Raw genomic sequence first — 19,609 nt, 5'->3', positions numbered from 1 at the left:
AATCAAATCCATCCAGAGCAGCGGTACCAGTCCTAATCCTGAAGGACAGATTCCCCACATGTTGTAAGAGGTAATGAAGCGGAGATAATCCAAATTTAATTAATGTCAAAGCAGCACTTCATTACATATAAGGTTATTCTGCACTGAGATAGGACAGCAGCATCAGCCATCAGCCACTCTTTATGATGCCAACGTTGTTAATTGCACATTATCCGATCAACGAGGGAGAGAGAAAGAGAGAGAGAAGGAAAGAGAGAGAAGGAGATTTCTTAAAGAATAAAAGCAAGTGCTTTTTCTTGTGTAAAGCACTTTGAAATTGCCAGTGTGTATGACAGGTGCTATATAAATTAACTTGCCTTGCATTCGTTATTCATGCATAAAACTCACAGCACATTCATTAGTAAAGAGAGCAGACATGGATCAGGTAAAGGGTGATCGGAGCAGTGACTACGTCACAGAAACACACATGCATATCAACAAACATACATACATGTCCATATAGAGTTCACATGAACTAAAGCTGACAGCTAAAATGGGATTTCCACAGTGGCACAAAAGTAAGAACTGCTAGAAAGCTTTCCTCTATTTGTCATACTGCAATATGCAGTCATTCTCAAACACACACACACACACACACACACACACACACACACACACACACACACACACACACACACACACACACACACACGTTGGGGGATCTTGGGGGATAACATGCAGCCAAAGATAAAAATGTGGAAGTGAATTTATTTTATATATCCTATTCATGTATGCAAAATAAACTACTTGGTTCATTTCATCTCTGTAGTGAATGTATGTAGAAAACATAAGTGTGAACTACATTAACTTTATCACTAGTCTTCTAGTGGGTACAGATGTGTATAAAGATGAACCTGTCTGAGTCTGAATCTTGTTCACAGGTGAAACATTGACAAATGTATGGCTTGCATTAAAGAAATGGAACTCAAATGCAAAAACAAGTCTTTAAACTATAAAAAGGACTAAAACTAATGTATTTGTATTATAAGAATCAATGATGTCTTCCAATAAGAAACAGTATAATGTGCTTCATAACTCCATCAGACTCAACATGGACTACAGCAACAACTCCATCACTTTGAGGTGTGGTGGTTGGATGGCCTGCAGGCCTCTGTGATGACAGCCCAGCTCAGTTCTACCTTTCATCTATATTTCAGGAGTGGCGGGTGCAAAGAGAAAGAAAAACAGCATTGCCACAGCTCCTAAATCCTTTAACGTATGAGGCAAACATCCTGGGGCTACACTCGCACACAGAGCGAATCCAACAATTTGAGGCTATCCTGTCCTGAGGGAAGAATATCAGCCAGGGCAGAATACGCAGATTAGACAGGAAAAGGAGCAATTTCAAGACACCCAAGTTCTGAAGGGATTTGAGCCAAGTAAGTAGCAAAGGGCTACGTTACACAGTTAATGCTGTGGTCAAACCATCTCGAGACTGATGAATCCATAACTTGAGGCTATTTTTTCATGGGAATGCTACATTATGCTACATAGACTCATTCAAATGACAATCTGTGAAGGTTTGAGGAGGCCTATGCTAAAATGTGGGTCAGGTTTGCTGCAGTGTTTTCTAGTGAATGGGGAAGACTGTGAGGACTGTGAGTGTTTAAAACAAAATGGAGACACATAAATAGGAAGAAAATGGTCCACTAATTTGAGACATATCCCATATTTTAATGCCAAATTAGGCAGTTGGTGCTGAAATGCTTTGTCCGTCAGCAAAGTTGAGCAATAGTTCTTACATGCTATCTTAAACGGACCCGTAGATTTTGACAAATTAGATTTTTCTGTAAATTAGCTCTAATCTTTCAGTGTTGACTACACTCATAAAATAAGGCAGTTTTACAATCAAGAATAAAGAACCTAAATTATTAATGGCTAAACATTTATGACTTGGATTTTAGAAAAGCATAAAAATTCAACAAAAACAGGGGGATACAAAAATTAATGAAGCTATAGTTTTAGCAACATGCTACTTACAGGTAGTAAGAGTAGGAATAGGCATTTCTTCTGAAGCATCAAGACAAAGAAGTGGGGGGAAACAAACAAACAAAAACACAGTCCCCAAAAAAACAAAAAGAACAAATGTTTTGATTAGTGACCAGCAAATCAAACAAAGACATAGCTAGCAGGAAAAATGGAGAAGACTCATGGTGTGCAAAAAATTCCTATGGGGCTTTAGAATTATTTTAAAGCACTCTAAGCCCTTTCTTGGACTCGTTACATTACTACAGAATATGGTCCTTAATCCAGAGATGTGTTTACAGGTGTACTTCACTACAACATGCTGACACTGCTAATAATGGATTAGCACTAGTGGCACTGATTTTAAGAGGCCAAATTAAAATGTGAAATATTGCATGCATCAGTGCTCAGAAAATTTTCCATTAGTGCTTCAGTAGACCAATACTGTGTGCTAACATAATCTGTGGTATGTACTACATTGCTAAAGGGATTTATATTTTATCACGCCAACCTCTGGCCATGACTTACTGGAACATACTGTCTATTAAAATGACTAGCAAATAATATATTAAAAAATAAAGAGGTGAAACAGCACGTCTGGCTCCCATTCAAGGGTTAAAAGAGATGGAATAGGTGAAGGATGGAAGGGGAGGAGGAAACTGTGTGTGTGTGTGTGTGTGTGTGTGTGTGTATCGTGTGTGTGTGTGTATGTCATGTCCGTGTGTGTGTGTATCATGTCAGTGTGTGTGTATCATGTCCGTGTGTGTGTGTGTGTCATGTCTGTGTGTGTGTATCATGTCCGTGTGTGTGTGTATCATGTCCGTGTGTGTGTGTCATGTCTGTGTGTGTGTGTGTGTGTCATGTCCGTGTGTGTGTGTCATGTCTGTGTGTGTGTGTCATGTCCATGTGTGTGTGTGTCATGTCCGTGTGTGTGTGTGTCATGTCCGTGTGTGTGTGTGTCATGTCTGTGTGTGTGTGTGTGTGTGTATCATGTCTGTGTGTGTGTGTGTGTCATGTCTGTGTGTGTGTATCATGTCTGTGTGTGTGTGTATCGTGTGTGTGTGCGTGTATCATGTGTGTGTGTGTCATGTCTGTGTGTGTGTGTCATGTCTGTGTGTGTCATGTCTGTGTGTGTGTGTGTGTGTATCATGTCTGTGTGTGTGAGTATCATGTGTGTGTGTGTATCATGTGTGTGTTTGTGTGTGTGTGTGTGTGTGTGTGTATCATGTGTGTGTGTGTATCATATCTGTGTGTGTGTGTATCATGTATGTGTTTGTGTGTGTATGTGTGTGTGTTTGTTAGGTGGAGATATGGGATGGTGTGGTGCAATGTGCTGTGTGGCCATTGTGCTATTCAGTTTGACAACACAGGGACAGATAGGGGGACGTGGGGGACCAACAGAGGACAGATGCAGACAGACCAAGACCATAAAAAGGTCCATGGAATCAAGCAATGGGGGGGGGGGGGAGTCTTTGGTGTTCCTGTCCCACAACCCACATCATCCGCTGCTTTTGCATTTCTATGAACACATCACTTGTAGAGGAGCAGTAAGACCCAATGACATGGCGTGCAGAACACAGATACAATAATAAAGACCAGACAGCATCGGCTTAATGGGAACACCAGTGATGGTCATTCTGGCCACTGACTGGTCCCGGTCAGAGCGGCAGCTACTGCGTAGCACCTGAGGTACGTAGAGCTGCATTACTAGGACATCTGACATCCTGATTTAATTTCAATCTAAAACATGTAACCTGGCTAACTAAGATCAGCATGCAGTGGGCAATGGCTTAGTTACCTTGAAAAAGTAATCCGATTACTGATTACTCCTTTAAAACGTAACTTAGTTACTTTACATATTACTTGATTTTAAACGTAACTACGTTAGATTACAAGTTACTTTAGTAGTTACATTCAGCAGCAAAATTATTTTTTCCAATACTCACTTTATTGGAAGTGCAGTTTTAACAGTAAACATGGAATCTCCTGACATTTAAATAATGTATCTCCTGACATTACGTTTGTGTTGCTGCATGGTATTATTTGTAAATATATTTGTAAACGTAATACAAGCGAACTGTTCAGTCAGACAGCTACTTGTTGTGAAAGGAAATACCATTACAATTTCAAGCATTTTTAAGTAGGCCTACATTAGCCAAAATTCCAGCACTTTTCAAACCTGGATCACAATGCAACATTAAAATTCATCAGATCAATGTTCCTTCCCCAGTTTTTGAAGTGTATTCCTTTACACTACCACATATCGTTAGGAGAACACTGCACAGGATGACGTGAACGCGCTCGCGCTCTTACGTTTGCGTGCAGCATACGGAGTCGAGCGCTACGGTCAGACACAAAAGTATAACTGAGCCAAGAAGAAAGCAAAAATATATTTTTTTACTAAGGAAAATAAAAATAGTAACGCACAGTTACTTGGATAAGTAACTTTAATCTGATTACTGGACTGGAAATAGTAGCGCGTTATATTACTCGTTACCAAAAAAAGTGGTAAGATTACAGTAATGTGTTACTGACATCATTGGCAGTGGGTGCTAACATATGCTAACATATACCTCTACACAACCTCTATGTCTCCTGGAGCCAGGCTGAGTACAGTATTACAAAGAAACCAGAAGTAAGACCATTAATTCTATTAAAGGCTTGCAAATCGACTGCACGGCACAAGATAAACATCACTTTAAAAATAATTTATTATTCTACGTTATTAGTCTGTGCACACAGCCACTTTGAAATCCACTCAGTGTATTTCTCTATGCCATAAACATAAGCTTTAATATGTACTTCTTCACAAACTCCAAATTTGATCCAATAAACTGCCATTACCCTTTGCCTTGTTTGTGGCCAAAGCTATAAAAGTGTGATTTGGAAATGGGCCCTTCTGGTAAATATGCTTTGCAAACAGCTTGCAGTGCTTTAAAAAAAAATCTGCACTTTGCAAACAATAAACAGATAAAGCAGCGGTGGCCCAGCTGGGGGCCACAGCGCATCTCAGGCCATTTCCGTTCAATGGCCCTTTAAAGAGGCCTGCTGACACTGTCCTTATGATATTAATAAAACAGAGACGTGGGATAGCATCAGCTGCCAAAGGTCATAAATATTAATAACATTAGAACAGCAAGGTCTGCCAATGCTGGATCAGCGTGTTTAATATACATATATGTTCTCAGATTACATAAGCTATACCATAACTTTGTTGTGATGGGAATTTCTTAAGTAAGAATACACTGTTTTTGTAGCAACTGGTCTGTTCCATTACATGACTGCTTGTGCAGGGAAGCAGGGAAGACACAGTAAGCAGAAAGGGGGGGGGGGTGTATGAGATCCTTCCGTCCATCCATCTATCTATCTATCCATCTATATATCCATCCCTCTAACCATCCTTACATCCATACATCCTTTTTCTAGATCAGCTTAATCCAAATCATAGTCAGGGGGCCTGGAGTCTTTTCCAGCAACACTAGGATTTAGGGGGGGTGACAATCACTCACACACACACACACAGATACACACACACATACACAGACACACAATCAAACAATCTTGCATAGATTGTTCACACATACACACACACACACACACACACACACACACATACACACACACACACACACACACACACACACACACACACACACATGCCTGACAGTGACATACATGCAAAGTAGTTCCAGTCAAAGTTACATGCATACTGAGAGTGGAAAAGCATGTTTGTAGAAACTCTCATACACACAAGCAAGAGCAAAATATTTCTCATAACCTCCAAATACCACCTCATCCATCCCCACACACCCTTTAACACACCCATTTACTTGAATCACACCAATTGCAGAACATCTCACTGTACATCCATTACCAGCTATCTATTATTTATCTACAGTCCCGTGGTACAGCTTGGCCCTGCTGTCTTGGTCGACAAGGGCAAAAAGCGTATACACCTAATGTAATGTTGCAATGGCCAATCCCATATGGATACTATGGGGCTGGATTGTTGTTGATGCTACTGCTCTCTCTCTCTCTCACTCTGTGTGTGTGTGTGTGTGTGTGTGTGTGTGTGTGTGTGTGTGTGTGTGTGTGTGTGTGTGTGTGTGTGTGTGTGTGTGTGTGTGTGTGTGTGTGTGTGTGTGTGCCTGTGCAAGTTTAATGGTCTGGGACTGAGTGGTTACCAAATGGATAGTTAAAGCAGGCTCAAACCCTCCTCACACAGTTGTAATGCTGTCTGAGAGAGGAATAACCTAGCCAGCCTCTTCAAAAGTTATTCAAAAGTACCTCATTTCCAAGCTAGAGCACTCCACTTCTTTGTGCTTATTCTAACTAAAGATATTATACTGAGGGATTCAGGTAGCCTTCCTTAAATAAAAATAAGAAGATGGGTGTCAGGAGTGCAGTCCGTTGATATAATGTGTGTATGTTTGAATCTATTGGGAAGTCATTATTGACTCGTGGCAGATATTAAAAAGGGCTTCAATCCGGGGCAATCTCACAAGCATCAGAACACTAATAAATGAGAAGGGTCGTAATTAAACATGGCTGATGAAACTTAGGTTTCTCTCTTATACACATTCAGAGACTGCATGAACCCATTTGTAAAGAAAGTCTGCATCTGATTTAGTTAAATGTTGATAGTCCCATGGCTCTGTAGTGTTATTGCAACTTGGATATATCTAGGTCCTTATAACAGCATCATATTCTCCGTTTCTGCATGTCCTACAATATCCAATTTGATCGTACACAGACTTTTACTACATTTCTTACATTTATGGTATTTCGCTAACCCTCTTATCCAAAGACATTTAAGTATTCATCACTATAACAGTACAAACATTCACTTTTAAATCAAACCCGTGACCTTGTGTTACTAGCACCAAGCTCAGCCAGAGCAGCCTAGAGGAATCTTCAATAACACAGTCTGGGACTACTGAGCTTCATAACATTCTAGAAACAAAATGGAGAAAGAGGCAGACACCTCTCAGCGTCATGAAGGTTCCTCCACACACACCTCCCAGTGTCATGATGGTTCCTCCACACACACCTCTCAGCGTCATGATGGTTCCTCCACACACACCTCCCAGGGTCATGAAGGTTCCTCCACACACACCTCTCAGCGTCATGATGGTTCCTCCACACACACCTCCCAGGGTCATGATGGTTCCTCCACACACACACCTCTCAGTGTCGTTGGTTCCTCCACACACACCTCCCAGCGTCATGAAGGTTCCTCCACACACACACCTCTCAGCGTCATGAAGGTTCCTCCACACACACACCTCTCAGCGTCATGAAGGTTCCTCCACACACACACCTCTCAGCGTCATGATGGTTCCTCCACACACACCTCTCAGCGTCATGATGGTTCCTCCACACACACCTCTCAGCGTCATGAAGGTTCCTCCACACACACACCTCCCAGTGTCATGAAGGTTCCTCCACACACACCTCCCAGCGTCATGAAGGTTCCTCCACAGCTCTTGTGTTGGTGGCTGGGCGTGAGGCTAGTTCTCTTTTTGCCATCACTAATACAACATAGTAGTTTACCAGCTTAGCAAGCCACGTGGGGAAGTGTTGTGACACTTTTACAAAGAAATAATTACTCTCTGGCCTGGTTTGTAGTGTAAAGTGGTGTTTGAAGTCCTTTACAGGATGATTGGGCAGATGAAGTGCCCTTCTTACACTCACTTTGGCCTCATAGGGCTTACTATGCTAATGCTACTTGTGAAAACGTGATCTACTGAGTTATGGGAACTGACTAACATTTCTTCCCCCAGCATACATCACTGCAGACAAATGAATATTGAATTTATCAATGGCCATCCATGTTAGTAAAAAGAAAATTAACAAAGTGGATAAAGAAACAAGATCTCATACAGTGATCACATTACATCACACTGACATTACACAAACATGTGATAAATAAAACTCAAACAGATATCCACGAGATATCTAGCGCTAACATGGGCATGTGCAGTGATGACCAGAGAGTGCATCTCCATGCATTTGCCAAAATGTACGTGACAAATGAGAAACTGGACACAAATGAGGAACAAACGATTAAGAGAATGCCACTGAAATGAACTGAGGATGCGTAGCTCAAGAGATATATATACAATACCCCACACTCAGAGCTCTCCAGGTGTGGATTTCTCTAGCGGACGCAGTCCAGAGGAGAAGGAATAAGAGACAAAAATATAATAAGACTAAAGGTTTAGGAATTCACCCACCCACCCACACACACATCCACACACATCCACACACACACACACACACACACACACACACACACACACACACACACACACACACACACACACTCATGCACCTCATAAGCTCATCCCACTCATCAGTTTAAAAGGTAACATCATTGTGGTGTGCTGGTGCACCATGACTGTATATGTAAATTATGGTGAAAGTGGCCCCACTAGAATGGTGGAGTGGTGTGGGGGAGGGGGGGTGAGTGTTGGGATGGAAATGAGCTAAATATTACCGGAGTCTCACTGATCTCACTATATCTGCCAGTCTTCCCTAAGTGACTCATTTTGGCACTCTGACATGCAATCAGTAACAAAAACACACAAGAAACAAAACTTACTAAACCAACTTAAAACAGACTGACATCGCTGATTGACCCACATGTATGACAAAAGATTGGCCTTCATTAGTGATACAATACAATCACAATCTAACAACATGTGATGCCAGTTCACTGCACAACTTTTGTCAACTTGACTGTGATTAGATGAAAGTACTGTATATACGGGCAAATCAAATGTAGTAAGAAGCAACTAGTTAGTCCTTCAAAAGAGCAGGAATGCTGACACAATCCAAAGTTTCCAAAAATACCTTAGTGGTTAATAATTCGATTGAATTTGTCCTAGAGTTAACAAAAGATCTTATGCCATTCCTATGGTGCCTGTGGTGCTTTTGATTAGTAAGAGAAAAACATCAATTCACCATTAAGCTCAGTGTGTCCCCTACATCCATCCTTGTATTATTAGCTCAGAAATGAAGCCTTACTAGCCTTCATAAAACATGGGCTATGCTTCCTCTAAATTATTAAAAGTGCATAGGTTCTGACTCATTTTTGCTTTACATCAATAATACAAAACACTGAAGTAATGTTCCATGGATCATATAGTCTTAAACTGTTTTTTGTACTTTTCTTGCTGTCTATCTTTGTTCACTTTGAGATTAAGCCTACAGGCAAACTAGCAAACGAGCCTACAAGCGACGAAATACAGTGCAAAGTAACATCAGCTCAGCTAGCCTCCTCAAAACTTCGTAGTTCTTGAGTTCAATGAATTCTTGAAGAACTTTTACATGCCAGAACTGAACTGAATTGGAATATAGTATCAATTGAATCAAACTGTGGATATGGCGTATGAATTCCAAGTAGGTTTATTTTTCTCTGAACACTGACTGCTGGCTTCGATTTACCTCCAACTTTTGACACTGCATCCACCCACACACTGTATGTCTCATCACAGAGAAAATAATAACTTTTTAATAACTTCGATTAACAAACTTGCATTGGAGGAAGGTCCAGATGTGAGAGGAGGAGAAGCCCCTCATGTGTGAGAGGAGAAACTCCCCAAACTGGCTGACCTGCAGACTCTGGAGCTCTGAGATCCACCAGCTAAATCAAAATCTATGAGGCATCTGTATCAACACCCTGCATATAATCAGCAAACTCTCATCTCACTCATGACAGGAAAAAAGCAAAAATAAAAGAATGGTAGAACTTCCTACTTTCCTTGTCAAACACATGCTGGTATGAGCAATCAGAAATATGAACAATTCAGTGATGAATCTCCCTGTAGTCTGTGGTATTATTTCTAAGGGATATGATTCAGTGAGGTGTGGGACAGGTGGGTCGTGTGGTACGCTCAGACTAGCAGGGTTTGAGTGAGGTTTGAACTCCCCAAATGTCCTTTCAGCCTTAGATTAGGCTCTGCTTCTGTGAACCCAGCTGTGTGTATTTATATAAGGGAGCGTCTGTATGTGTGCATGTGCGTATTTATATAAGGGAGCGTCTGTATGTGTGCATGTGCGTATTTATATAAGGGAGCGTCTGTATGTGTGCATGTGTGTATTTATATAAGGGAGCGTCTGTATGTGTGCATGTGTGTATTTATATAAGGGAGCGTCTGCATGTGTGCATGTGTGTATTTATATAAGGGAGTGTCTGCATGTGTGCATGTGTGTATTTATATAAGGGAGCGTCTGTATGTGTGCATGTGTGTATTTATATAAGGGAGTGTCTGCATGTGTGCATGTGTGTATTTATATAAGGGAGTGTCTGCATGTGTGCATGTGTGTATTTATATAAGGGAGTGTCTGCATGTGTGCATGTGCACGTTTCAGTCCCGGATGGGTGCTGGGTGGTAAAGAGAACATGAGAGCACTGGGGAGGGTTTTTTTCAGTCAGAATGAACATGAAGAGTACATGGAGGGGAAGATGGTGTGTGCCTGGTGTTGGTGTTGATGGTGTTGGTGGAGGTGGTTGATCGGAGGGGGTGACATACAGCAGTGCAGTGAAGGGAAGCCAGTGTGCATGTTTCACCCAAAGACACAAAAGCAGGTTATGTGAGAAAAGCAGTGATAACCACTCTCCCCCAACCCACCTAAACCTGGCACCCTAAAGACAAATAATACACGCATCATGTCTGAGTCTGTAGACGTTTTCTACTTGTCTACAGTCCCTTACCAAGATTGATTTCAATGGCATTATGTTATGACTCTGTGCATTATGTTATGACTTTAATAAAAGGTGGTTGTGTGTAGAATATAGACGTGTATGTCTGGAGTCTTTACCTGCGTTTGAAGGTAAGAACCACACCCAGTAGTATGATGATGAACACAAGGAGCCCAGCAATGACACCCGCCATCTTTACTGTGCTGTCAACCTGCTTCTCAGGCTCCAGAGCATTGGAATTCTGGGTAGACGCTCCTGCAAGAGCAAAAGGTACGTCACGGAGACGAGAGAGAAAGAGAAAGAGAGAGAGAGAGAGAGAGAGGGGGGAGAGAGAGAGGCGTTGAACTGGAACAAGAGCTGCTCAGAAAACCACTGAAGTCATACACTCATGCTCAGGCACTCACACACCCATACACTGTTTCAGTTTCACATATACTTATACATTCATACACATGCTTGCTCGCAGGACATAAACACAGACACACTCCAAAAGAAAGAAAACAGCATTTGTTGAAATACATAAATACAGACATAAAGTGCACAGATGAGTTCATCATTGCTGTGTGGTTGGGGAATGGCTAAGGTGTGTCATTATATGTACAATGATGACTTCCATGCAGAGGGACAGACACTCAATCCCATAAGTCTGCTATTAACATTAAATCTCTCCACATGTGTGTTAGTTAGGTAAAGCCAAAGAAAAGGACTAGCCTGAGGCTAAAAAGAGAGACAATGCATGCAAGTGTGTGTGTGTGTGTGTGTGTGTGTGTGTGTGTGCATGTGCGTATGATTTTTTTTACAGTTTCTTTCACTGCATGAATTTCAAGAAACAGTGTTAAAATCTATCTGAGTATTCAAGAACAAGAACAAATGACTAACCGATCTTAATTAACACTGGTACTCTACATGCTATGGTAATCAGAAAAATTACCAGCTAACAATAATAAAAAATACTGAATCATATTAGCTGAACAAATTCTGTTAACCTGGGGATATAGATGAATTGAAAGAGTAAATAAACTACTATATGACACATTCCTTTAGCATATCACCCCCTTATCTGTGTCTCATATGTGCGTGGACAGTTATTGCAGCATTCACACATCCCATGCTTATGAGAATCCTTTCACACGATGGACAACAGCGTATTGTGTTTGTCTCTCAATATGGGAGACCTACTTTCATCTTGGCCAAACATTTTTTGTGCCAGTTTAAAGAATATGAGATAACTAGTTTTTTGTTCAGCGCAAAAAATGAAACATCTAGCTAACTTGCTCTCTTTTATGGCCTATGCTTTTTCCATTGTCAAGCAAGCAACCCAAGCCTGTTTTACAAGCCCAAGTGTCTCATAGGTGAATGTTAAAGGTGTATTGACTGTAGACTATAGCCTATCTGATAATATGCACAATCTGGATCACAGAACCACACTTGAGTGGATATCATGTAGGTGGTGGACCATTTTAAATGAACAGGACCTGACACATTCATGGTAGTGGCAGGGCAGTGGGTTACGAGCTGGAATGGCTGTGTTGCTGGAGGTTTTGAAGGTGTCAGCATCACTGGTGGGTGGTCTGTCCCAAATGAAACTCCAAACAACAGCAGCTCTGAGATCAGAAACTAACTATGATACAGAGACTGAAACATTCTAACATTTCTAAAACAAGTCATTACAATGCAGACAACTGAGCTCACACATCAAACATTAAATGTGATAAATGTAAAATGTCCAATGTGACATTTAATCAAAACAAAGAGATTTCCACCAAAGGAAACATATAAATAAACATATTTCAATATAGACCTACCTTAGCCTATACACCATTCCTTTATGAGATTCATGGGTTTTAGAATCCTACACATTTACCTTTTCTGACAGCTGCTTTAGATGACATGGAACAAATATCTGCTAACGTTTGCTTGTTTGACCAGGAATACCAAAAATATATTACTGGTCTATCTACAGGTGGATCTGTGACTACAGAGGTAAGAGGGAAGGGAAGAAAGTGAGAGAGAGAGAGAGAGAGAGAGAGAGAGAGAGAGAGAGAGAGCATAACAGAGTAAAGAGAATAGAAAGGGGTGAGAGACACTGAGATAGGCCATCACCCTTCTGTTAGTGCTAACTTATCTCTGTCTGCTTGTATCTGATTGAGTTCAGTAGTTCATGCTGGAAAGTGTTCTCACACAGACACAGACATGCACCCAGAGTCCATCTGGGTGTTTAAGTATATTTTCTGATAGCACGATATCCCATGCTAACCTCACAATCTGACTGACATAATACGGTCCTGACCAACCATTTAGTTTATCTCCCCAACTTTTTTTTTTTTACCATAGCAAAATCTTTTTTCATTCAAAAATTTACCTTAGCTCCCATGGGCAAACCGATAGGACAGAAAATGTTTGCATGGTCGAAAAGTATTATATTAAAGTATTACACAGTATTATATTAGACTACCTTGTAGTTAGCTTTATTATAGCTAACTACATTTCTGTGTAGTCTAATCTAATGTCTGTTTTGCTACATTTAGATTTAACTTGTGATTTTACAGAAATAGGACCACCCATTTTACATCAAAGGGAGAGAACTTTTGGTGAAATAAACAGGTCCGGTGAAATAAACTGGACTTTGGAGTGGAATTCACAGGACCCCATTTGTGTATGTACATTGTACACCCAGAAGAGCAAGATTAACCTATTTAGAGAGAATTTTAGGTCTTAGGTTTCCTGGGGCTTAAAAGGTCTTTCGTCACAGGGAGTTGTGTCCATTAACAGCAGCCTCTTTAAGATAAAATCAATGTATTATTGCTCTGAATTCTTATTAGACGATGGCAATTTGTCTGGTTCCAGGACTCTCACCTCTATGGGCTACAGATGTATCGTATCTTTTTAGCCACATTAATGGGTCAGTCATGATGAGAATTCTCAAACTTTTCTTTTCTTGCTATGTCTTTTACTTTTTTATTCTCCCTGGGGATTCTGACTGCTGTTAATATCCTTCTAAACCAAAAGGATCATAGCAATCTGAGTGCACTGCTCCCTTAAGACTGCTGTCAGTTTGTGCTTAATTCAAAAAATCACATGGTATAATAAAAAAAACAGCTAGCCATAATCTTGCTGCCATAATTAAAACCACTCACCATACATTTCCTCACATCCACACATGCTTTGTTTGCCTAAACAAGAATATGTAAATCCATTTTATTTTGGGCTTGGGTAAAATTAAGTATCAAAAAGGAATTATTACTAAATCCTTTGATATTAAAGCCTAATCCCTTTCAGGGCAGGATCTGATGCCACTTCAGTTGTGAATGATCCATGTCCTCTCCTGACAGCAATGTGTGGCATAGAGAATGTACCCTCAGAATAAAACGTGAAGAAGGTCTGCTTAATTATCTGAGGATGAAGGCGTAACATATCAACACCAACATCTCAGCGAACTGAAGTAATACAGATAAATCATTATTTGTCAGTGGACAGGACTGAAGCATTATAATTGAGTTCCTATAAAAGGATTATAATTTTAGTTGGACCCGGACTAAGGTTATTCATCCAGCAGTCATGTAAACAAGTAAGAACATTATTGGTTCTCAGAAATGAAGCTCTCAGGAGGACTACTCCATTTAACTTATGAGTTCTGTGTGTGTGTGTGTGTGTGTGTGTGTGTGTGTGTGTGTGTGTGTGTGTGTGTGAGAGAGAGAGAGGGAGGGAGGGAGGGATGGAGTGTGAGAGTGAGTCTGTGTGAGAGTGAGAGTTTGAGAGTGAAAGTGTGTGCGCTCACACCTGCAGGCATGAGCATATGAACTGGTGGTTGAATTTAGTGAATTTATGGTACATTTGAAGCATTTTCAAGCTTTAATCTGATTTACATTCAGTTCTAAAATGGGCTCAAGCGCCATTATTTGCATACAATAACTGGTATTTTAATTTTGAATGTTGCACTTCAGGTGGGGAGATAAGTACTGCAATTTAATTTCAAGCTTTTAGACTACAAGCATGCAAAACGAGGTCGGTTTTAAGGCATAAATGAAGGGAACAGACCTTAAAAACATCAACCCAGCCCTCCACTGCATAGCCAACACTGAAGAACTAAATACAATACCTGAATGTCAGTCATATTTAAACGCCATAATATTTTATCATGCATGTCAAAACATGAACAAAAAAAGTCAAAATAGCCGGCTGCTGATGCATCATTTTGGTCCATTAAACATCGATAACGGTCCAATAGTTGACTGAACATAACTTTTCAACATGACTGCCACCTGGCACTGTGATCCAGCAGTCCATGACATTTTATTGCACACCAATTTGTAATTTCAGTCAAGGCAATTGAACATATTGTGGAAGAGGGCGGAGATGGAGGAAGCATGGAAGTGTTACAGCCACACTTCACTGTGGCTATTTTTAACCTCTCACGGCCCACTGAACTGCCGAGCTTCAAAAGGCCCCGCCTGCCCCCTCTGCCCTGCTAATGTAATGCCTGGTGCCTACACCACTACCTCAGACAGGCCTGCATTTCCCTGCTCATGAAGCACTCGGAATAGGTTCACATCATCAACGCTTCTCCCGCTTCTCCAGACCCCCCACAGCGTGTGCGCTGCACTGCATGGAAGTGTGAATGATGCCATCTGTCTGTTCTTTCACGCCGCCAGTGTTCACCTGGAGGGAGGTCAGGATGCTCTTCAGAGACTACATAAGTTCCAGATCCTATTCCCCTAAACTCACAGGTCAGACAGTTACTCCCACCACTACTGCTGATGGAGGTTCTAAACATTCAGTAGTAGCTCAGGTCATATGCTAATAATGGGATTAAAGCTTGTTCATCTTAAAATTAACACTTTTGAAGCACAAGATCTGAAATAATATCTAGAGAGCTATCACTGAGTATAATACAACTCAGTCACTTCTCCATACTATATCTGAAAATTATTCATGGTAAAAAGGTAAAGTCACGGTTACTCAGAAATCACCAATCCTCTACCACCTAGATGTAAGGCTTAATACACTAGTACTATTGTTTATACGGGGCAAGTTTATGAAACTAATATTAGCCCTAAACCATATGTAAAATTGTATTTAAACCCCCACTGACATTACAATTTAGTCAAAGTAAGGAAACATGGCAAGGAAACTGTCCTGTAAGGTCGATAGTGAGAACAAGCACCGTCCTACAGTAGGTCTTTCCTCACAGAATATCACTGATGCATGCTGCTCATTATTTCTGTGCTATTCAGCGAGAACTGAAATGTCTACTGGTATTTGTTCCACTCTTGCACACCACCACCTAATTTTACTAATGAGCGAACCCTTGCTGTAGGCACATATATCAAGTACAGTTGTTCACCACTGTATTGGCATTCTTGGTGAGTGTTCTAAAATCTATTATTGCTAAGTTATTATAAACAAGTTTAAGAACACTTAGACTAAAATGTTTTTACATCCCAACAGATGCTTTAAAAAAGAAAAAAAAAAGGCCAAGCCAGAAATCAGTAAAGGGAGTAGTCGTCCTATTCTGCCTGCACACAGATGTCATGTTAGCATACAGGAGGGGGTTGGGGCTAACAGTGAAGGAGTGAAGCAATACATTAATTTAGTGCTTATCTGGTAAAAGTAAACAAAAACTACTAAATCAAGTACAAACGGTATAATTTTAAATGCGCAATTTGCCTGAACGTTTGTCTAAAAACGTTTTTGTCACTGACACAAAAGTCTCATATTTAACAGCTGACTGCTATACAACATCACACAAAGGCACATATTAATACATCAACATCATTCCACACTTAGAAAAATTCACACACACATTTGCACATAAATAACCATGCCCATACATCCATATACCATCACAAAAGAAAGCATTCAGCCTGAACTGCTACACACACAAATACACATACACACAAACACACACTCAGGTTAAGTTGGCAGGCTGTATGAGTGGAAACATGTATGTGAATCAGTTACTTGAACAGGTACAGGTGGAACATTGTGATTAAGGCAACACACATCACTTTTTGAAATTTTGCTCAGAAACTTGTTAACTTTTTAACAGAAACTTTTATTCATGCAATTTTAGGTCTCTAGGTGGATATAGCAGTGTAAGTGGCACAATGTCACATTATTCAGTGCAGGAATGAACATTGTAGACTCAAAATAATTGGTGTTTTTGTTTTTTGAATTTTCATTTCATTTTTCCTTTCATTTCAATTTCAATGTCTTTATGAAAATCAGATGCAGTAACTTAATGCAACAATTTTGTACTGAAAATTTCAGATTTTTGAAGAACCTGATGAAAGCTATTTAAGTCACAGATTTTTTAATGCAATCTTAACAAGGCACTGAGCAAAACCACAGTAGATGTCAGGGATTTCTTAAATTATTGTTGTTATTTAAAATGATCTTTTGAAATCTTTTACAAAGTGATTAAGACGTGTGGGGAGAAGGGCACATTATAAGGGTATGAAAAAACATTAGTGTGAATGAGGTGAATGACAACCAGCTATATGTGTGCACATGCAAACCAATGCATTAAGATGAAGACCAAGAAAAGCAGAATGAGATCTCAGAACAAAAAAAATGGAAAACGAGTTAGGAAGGAAAGGACAGTGGAAAAGAGTGTGGATGAAAAGAATTTAGGGGAAAGAAAAGATGTTGACCATGGTTTAATATTCACCTTCACTGGGAATGACAAGTATGTAGGGCGTGGTATTTTGTCCCCTACCTATTACCACTAAGACAAGGTTTTACGTTCCAGGTCGGCATGCATGAAAAAAGAAAGAAAGAAAAAATTGTCTAAAGAAATACGCCTTCCACTCTCAGTGACTGTCAGTTCTTCAGAACTTCTGTATACACTGGAACATTTTGAAAACAGATATACAAAGGCTATTTATGAATGTGGTCATAAGAATGTTTGGGTAAACAGAATTTAAACCCAAAAGGTCCCGGCAGAAAGACTGGATCCAATAATGAACACAAAGTCTCAGATCTTTCATTTAAACCAGCGTTAAAAATCCAGGTTGTTAGATCAATGAAGAGGAAGTTTACAATAAGTGGGCAAAATGTATTATTATCTTATGATAATGAGTGAAAAGGTGAATAAAAAAGTAGAAGAAAAAGGTCATACAACATATTTAAACTTTGTGGCAAATACATATCATTAAAAATTTTAGTTGTTCTCTTCTTGTTTGTCATAAAAAACTTCAAAATGGCATCCTATTGCACATTAAGATTATGTTTTACTACGGATTTACTCACAGAACATAAAGGTACAAGCCACAAAGTTTAAAACACATCTATTCCAAAGCAAAACCAGAACTAGAATAGGTCCCTGCCAATCACAGTAAGAACTCAACTCACTGAAAGAGAAGAAGAAAAAAAGATGATTCATTTGAATTACTGCAAATGGCTGACATGGGCAGAACATGAAAGGGTGCAAATTAAAAACAACCTAATATGTCATCAGCTGTGCATTAAAATGGATCAGCAGCAAATCAAAATGAAGAGAAAATCAAATTATAACAATGAAATGGAGAGTTTTAATGTTAATGATCTTTATTCCATTCATGTGTATAAAACAATGGAAATAACAAAGAAAGAAAGGAAAGAGACAGAAAGAGAAAAAACAAAATAGGAACTGCAGACATTCATGCAAGTAAAACAATGATGAAATTCCTCTAGGGTTCAGTTTGTTAAAGTGATAGTCTTTGTGTTGTTTTGACTGAATGTGAACTTAAGTTGTTTTCTATAGGAAAAAGGTTAAATTTGTTCATTATAGAGAATATAAAAACATAATCCAACAATAAGAATGCAGTGCAAACAAACAAACTATAAAATATATTTATCTAAAAACAAAAGCAAACATATATCTGCTACATGAATAGGAATGCATCAAGGCAGAAGTCTATTCTTGCTACTTTCCCACTAAAACCCGTCATTGTAATGAGAACCAAAATCCCAAATTATCTTTAAACCGATAATAATTTACAAAAGCATGCAATGAGTCAAAACAAGTTTCATACCTTTGGTAGCCAGTCGAACACAGTTGATTTTTGTTTCCTGGAAGAAAAGAAGTTATTTTGTAATTAAATTTCTAAAAATCTACTGAAGAACCATGTTTAGTCAAGCCATGGTGACTTGGGATGAAGTTCTCATACATGGTGTCCAGTATCCTTGTAAATTGCATGAAAAATTGTCTCTTTTTTTCCACAATATATTTTAGAAAGCTATAGTTTTAATGATAATAGACAGAAACAAAAGCCTCATCATGTGCAGTAACTATAATTGCTGAGGTATAGTTGTATGAACATCATGATTTATTGCAATGCAAACAAAGGAATAATTAACTTGTCAATGGTACATAATTTTATATAAATAATTTAGATACATTCTGCTGAACTCTACTTTCTCAGCATTTTCAATAGCTAAATTAAACTTACCTACTCTGAGCCTTATTTCTCCAAAGAATCATAAAGTTAGGTTAATGATCAACATCCTGATCCTGAAGACAAACTTCATGTTCTTAAAGTCATATTAATGTTGAAGATATTGGTAGCATATTGTTAACATTAATGTTAAAGTTTTGAGGATCACTGCAATGTTTTTAGCAATACCAGATACAAAACTGACCTGATGTGTATCATAGCACTTCTGAAGAAAAACCTAAAAACAGGTCATGACTGAATGGAACTTACTCTGATAATGGCGCTTACATAAAACAACAACATTTTCGGTTATTTATGTTAAAACAGTGTGGTGTGACAGGTATTAATTAGCCTGTGTCTAAGATTAATGTGATGTCAACACAGCAGTTTAGAATCAAAGAAAAACCCAGCAGGATGCCTGTGTGTATGTGTGTGTGTGTGTGTGTGCGCGCGTACATGCGTGGAACAGGACCTACGCAGT

The 19,609-nt window shown here is 39.5% G+C and overlaps 1 protein-coding gene across 23 annotated transcripts in view; it reads right to left on the bottom strand.

Moving 5' to 3' along the window:
• The window catches only part of ptprt (protein tyrosine phosphatase receptor type T), a 326,972-nt gene that overhangs the window by 74,855 nt on the left and 232,508 nt on the right, over window positions 1-19,609 (bottom strand). For 9 of the 23 annotated variants that reach the window (XM_077013789.1, XM_077013772.1, XM_077013775.1 and 6 more), the window contains 4 exons: window positions 18,727-18,763; window positions 17,382-17,438; window positions 10,831-10,966; window positions 8,132-8,164 (listed from right to left, as the gene is read on the bottom strand). In XM_077013789.1, coding sequence (XP_076869904.1) covers window positions 8,132-8,164; window positions 10,831-10,966; window positions 17,382-17,438; window positions 18,727-18,763 — 263 coding nt within the window. Of the gene's footprint in view, window positions 1-2,019; window positions 2,050-8,131; window positions 8,165-10,830; window positions 10,967-17,381; window positions 17,439-18,726; window positions 18,764-19,609 lie in introns of all 23 variants that reach the window. The other 14 variants (XM_077013773.1, XM_077013787.1, XM_077013779.1 and 11 more) reach the window with 8 other exon arrangements.

This window comes from Brachyhypopomus gauderio, chromosome 8 (genome assembly GCF_052324685.1).
Source record: "Brachyhypopomus gauderio isolate BG-103 chromosome 8, BGAUD_0.2, whole genome shotgun sequence".
Classification (NCBI taxonomy): Eukaryota; Metazoa; Chordata; class Actinopteri; order Gymnotiformes; family Hypopomidae; genus Brachyhypopomus; species Brachyhypopomus gauderio.
The sequence above is the reverse complement of the archived record's forward strand: the minus strand, read 5'-3'. Positions and strand labels throughout refer to the sequence as shown.